General features: G+C 38.5%; 1 protein-coding gene across 1 annotated transcript; it reads left to right on the top strand.

Annotated features, from left to right (window-relative positions):
• The first annotated feature begins 226 nt into the window (after positions 1–226).
• On the top strand, positions 227–4,504 carry NPVF (neuropeptide VF precursor). The gene is made up of 3 exons (XM_047849774.1): positions 227–364; positions 2,026–2,429; positions 4,310–4,504. Exons 1-3 carry the CDS (start codon positions 227–229, stop codon positions 4,359–4,361), a joined length of 594 nt encoding a protein of 197 aa, XP_047705730.1. The 3' UTR covers positions 4,362–4,504.
• Positions 4,505–4,727: the final 223 nt, after the last annotated feature.

The following is a 4,727-nucleotide window of genomic DNA, read 5'->3' as shown; positions in this document are numbered from 1 at the left end:
TTTGCAAACAGGAACATAGCTGTCTTTCCAGAATGAATTACCCACATTCCTTAAATACATAGTTTAGTTAAACACTCTAATTAATATTAGTACTTAAAACATGTGGGATTGGTTTCACTGTTAAATCAATCTTTCCTTTGTTTTTAGACAGTATAAAAAGACCACGATTCCCCATCTTGCAGACATCAGGCTGCACATAGAAACTTAATTCTAGATTCTGAACAAAATGAAAGTTATTTCATCAAAATGCTTTATTTTATTGACTTTGGCCACTTCAAGCTTGTTAACATCAAGCATCTTTTGTACAGATGAATTAATGATGTCCAATTTTCACAGCAAAGAAAATTATGACAAATATTCTGAGGTAAGTTTTTTAACTCCATCTAACATGACTAGCATTAACTATATATATGTCCTAAATCTGATGCCTTTTTGTATTTGGTAAAGAGTAAGGAATAAGTTAGTTTGTGCTTTGTTGTTTGTCAAACTGCAGGCTTCCCATGACAGTGCACTGATATAGTTTGTATTTTTTAACACAACAGCAAACAGCCTGGCCTCTCTAATGACAATTTATGTACAGGGTATGATATGTAACAAGTATAAAGGTGCATTAGGAATTTTCAACGGACTCAGAAGTACACAGTTGTAATAAATAATTGCTGATATAAGATCTGGATATACTTCAGCTGAACATTTGAATGGTCTTCAACTACAAACAAAAAATACAAGGGTTGTATTTTCTACCTAGCAATTATGAGCTGATAAGTTTATGGTAAATCTACATCTAAGTAACATATTTGTCCCTAGATGGTGGAATTGCAAGTTATTTTTATTTTCTTCTTTATGCTTTTATACATTTTCCAAACTTGCTGAAATGAGTACATATTACTTTTTACAATCAGAAAAACAATCATTTAAAAATCTTAAGGGGGCACGTGGGTGGCTCAGTCGGTCAAGTGTCTGACTTCAGCTCAGGTCATGAGCCCCTTGTCAGCCTCTGTGCTGACAGCCAGTGCCTGGAGCCTGCTTCAGATTCTGTCTCCCTCCCTCTCTGCCCCTATCCCACCCTTTCTGAACTAAATAAACATTAAAAAGCAATTTTTAATCTTCTTAGGGACACATTTTCATGGGAAAGCTAAATTTAATTAAATATTTGTTGTATTTTAAGTGGTTCTTTTAATTTTTTTAATGTTTATTTAGTTTTGAGAGAGACAGAGAGAGACAGGATGCAAGTGGGGGATGAGCAGAGAGAGGAGACACAGAATCTGAAGCAGGCTCCAGGCTCTGAGCTTCAGCCCAGAGCCTGCCACAGGGCTCGAACTCATGAATGGTGAGACTGTGACTGTGCCACCCAGGCACCCCTTAAGTGGTTCCTTTAAAGTTGGTAGAGTAGTGGTGCAGTAACCCACAAACCAATCACTGCTTTAATAAAAATGTAACTTATATACTAATAAAAATGCAATCGGTTTCTTGAGCAATGCTTTTAGAGTGGAGCTCTGAATGTGAGCAGGTAAGAAAGAAATTCAGTGGAGCCTCCTCTAGCTATACCCCAAAACCTAGCTAGCATCTCTCATTGCATTTATCCACCACTTTGGCATTTAAAAAGAGGAGAAGCAAGAGACATGAAGAGGCCGTGTAAGGTTCCTCTAAAATCAAAATATAAAAATATATGAACTATTTCATAAACAGCATGAATCAAAAGCTGAAAGAGAATAACTTCAGCAAAATAAACTTTGCCTCATTTCAATACTTTATTATGTTCCTGCTGCTCAAACACATTGCTGTATTCACTATATGTTTTTTATTAATATTTTATGGTTGTCTTACAATAGTCCAGGGACAGAGAAACTAGATTGCTTTAAGAAGCCTAATGCAAACGCTTTACTTAAAAATTCTGCACATTAACACAAACTTTGTTTATAGCTTTAACAATTCTGCAAACCAAAGTCTGGACTTAAGTTAATTTGGGGTTTATACCTACTACCTAAAACAATAACTTATTTTAATATTCTTTTCTAATCGTAGCCTAAAGGAGACCCTGAGGGAGAAAAGGAAAGAAGTCTCAGTTTTGAAGAGCTCCAAGACTGGGGTCCAAAAACTGTCATTAAGATGAGTGCACCCACAGTCAACAAAATGCCACACTCAGCTGCCAATTTGCCATTGAGATTTGGGAGGACCATGGAAGAAGAAAGAAGCACTGGGGCAATGGCCAACCTGCCCCTGAGATTTGGAAGAAATATAAAGGAAAGTATCTCAAGACATGTTCCTAATCTGCCCCAAAGGTTTGGGAGAACAACGGCCAAAAGCGTCGCCAAGACACAGAGTGATTTGCTCCAACAATCCATGCTTTCACCATCTGCCAGTGAGTTACTCTACTCCATGAACTGCCAGCCCCGAGAAATCCAGAATCCTGATCAAAAACACCCATGGTAAATACCTGAAAACCAGTTAAAATGAATGGGCAGTTATATATAGCTGGTCCGGAAACATTAAAAAGGACTACCTCTTTTCAAAAGTTTCTAAGAAAGTTAAGTTTCTTAGAAGGGAAAAGGTAAAGAGACAGGGAAATGAATACCTGAACTGAGAACTATAGAAGTGCCAGATATAAACACGACCACAGGCATAAAGTAATGAGGTGGTTTCCCCTAAGCCACACGTGGGCATCGGTCTCATCATTCTATAGCCACATACTGAGTAGGAAAATCCTGATGACAGGATTGGGAATTTAAGCCTATGACATACTGTCCAACATTTAATCTCTTTAATGTAAAAGATCCCATATGAGGGAACTGTCTGCAAGTACACAGGATTCCATTTCAATACACCAGGTCTCAAATTCAGAAGGTTTTCTTCATCAACTTTAAATCAAAATTTTTTCTCTTTCTGGATCTCATTTTATAAATGAGTGCTATTACTATCATTGTATTAATAAGTATTTATGAAGTATCTACTATGCACAAATCAAAAAGCAAGAGTTTCATAAAATTAATAGGCAAGCTACCTCTTATTCCTTTTTTATTTTTATTTTTTAGTGTTTATTTATTTTTGAGAGAGACAGAGCAGGAGTTGGGGAGGGGCAGAGAGAGAGGAAGACGCAGAATCTGAAGCAGGCTCCAGGCTGTGAGCTGTCAGCATAGAGCCCTGCTTGAACCCACAAACCGGGAGATTGTGACCTGAGCCGACGTCAGACACTTAACCAACTGAGCTACCCAGGTGTCCCTCTTATTTTCTAGTAGAGAGTATATATAAAAACAAAAAAATAAATTTTTATATAGAGTAGAACATGAAACTTTAAGGCCTGTAGAAAGTCAGGTAGCAAGCTCTGACACCTTATAAGTGAGACCTTTTCAGAACATTCCTAGTTTATTTTTTATGTGGCTCTTATTACCATCTGACATATTTTCTCCTTTACTAGAATTTGGGGTCCATAAATTCCATGCTTTTTGTCCACAGCATGGCACAACAGACTGTGCCCGGCGGGGGTGGGGGTGGGGGTGCGGTGCTGGGAGTATTTCTACACATAGCACTCTGGGAAAGTTTCATCAGTTAGACTTTGAAAGGTGGCTCTGTTTTGAACATTCAGAGACAGGTGGGAAAAGAGAAGATACTTTCAGGCAAAAAGAGAAGTGTGAACAATGGTACTAAAGCAAGGGTGAGCCCCGCACAGCTAAGGTTCAGTTTGGTGAGAGAAGCAAGGGTGCAAAGAAAAGAGGAAAGAAGGAGACGAGGTTGGGCTAAGAGCTGACAGTGCAAACCCAGGGCCAAGTAAAGGACTTTGGATGTTATTCATTAAGAAAGGGATGGGGCATCTGGGTGGCTCAGTGGGTTAAGTGTCCAACTTTGGCTCAGGTCATGATCTTGCTGTTCCTGAGTTCCAGCCCCTTGTCGGGCTCTCTGCTGACAGCTTGGAGCCTGGAGTCTGCTTTGGATTCTGTGTCTCCCTCTCTCTGTCCCTCTCCTGTTGTTTATGCTCTCTCTCTCTCTCTTTCAAAAATAAGTAAACATTAAGAAAGAAAAGGAGAACTACTGACATTTCTGCTGAGGTCCTGAGATATACAGGGGTAGAATTTGGCAACTAACCAGATGTTGCGAGTGGGGCAGTGTGGAGAGAGAGAAGTGAATCCAGGGTAAGCTGGTAAGTCTGAGTACCCATTACAAATTCAGGATCTCATCAACATGTCACTCATTTGAAGTGCAACACAATTCAACTCAAGTATAATTAAGCAGTTAGGACCATGGCTTGTATTTTTATATGCACTTATGCTATTGCTATGATGGATGAGAACATGTTGTACTGCTTACATTTTAGGAGACTGGGATTCAAGAAAATAGACGATACAGAACTGAAACAAGAAAAATAAGAGATTCAGAGCTTGTCCCTAAAGATGATATAAAGCTGTGGCCTATAATCTGTAAACAACTCTACAGTGAAGACAACAATGAAGGAAGAGTCACGGTACCCTTTTGATGGGTTATCACTGACAACAATTTTTCCTTGTCACTAGAGCTGGTATCTTAAAAGTTATTTTAAAAAATTTAAAGAATATTGTAATGTAAAAATGAAATAATTTTTGTCTAAATAAAAAGAACATTGCAAATACTTAAGAAGCCTCTGGTAATGGAGAGAATGGGGGAGGCTGGGCAGGGGGAGGCTGAAGCTATACCACTATCTTATGTAAATATCATGGACACAGCCACAATGAAGTAAAAAATTAAATAGAAGAGTA

The sequence above is a fragment of the Prionailurus viverrinus genome, chromosome A2 (genome assembly GCF_022837055.1).
Source record: "Prionailurus viverrinus isolate Anna chromosome A2, UM_Priviv_1.0, whole genome shotgun sequence".
Taxonomy (NCBI): domain Eukaryota; kingdom Metazoa; phylum Chordata; class Mammalia; order Carnivora; family Felidae; genus Prionailurus; species Prionailurus viverrinus.
The sequence above is the reverse complement of the archived record's forward strand: the minus strand, read 5'-3'. Positions and strand labels throughout refer to the sequence as shown.

Coding starts and splice junctions, on each gene's coding strand:
- NPVF (XM_047849774.1), top strand. CDS start 227: ATGAAAGTTATTTCATCAAAATGCTTTATTTTATTGACTTTGGCCACT. Junction 365..2,025: donor ATTATGACAAATATTCTGAG/GTAAGTTTTTTA, acceptor TTCTAATCGTAG/CCTAAAGGAGACCCTGAGGG. Junction 2,430..4,309: donor CCTGATCAAAAACACCCATG/GTAAATACCTGA, acceptor CTTACATTTTAG/GAGACTGGGATTCAAGAAAA.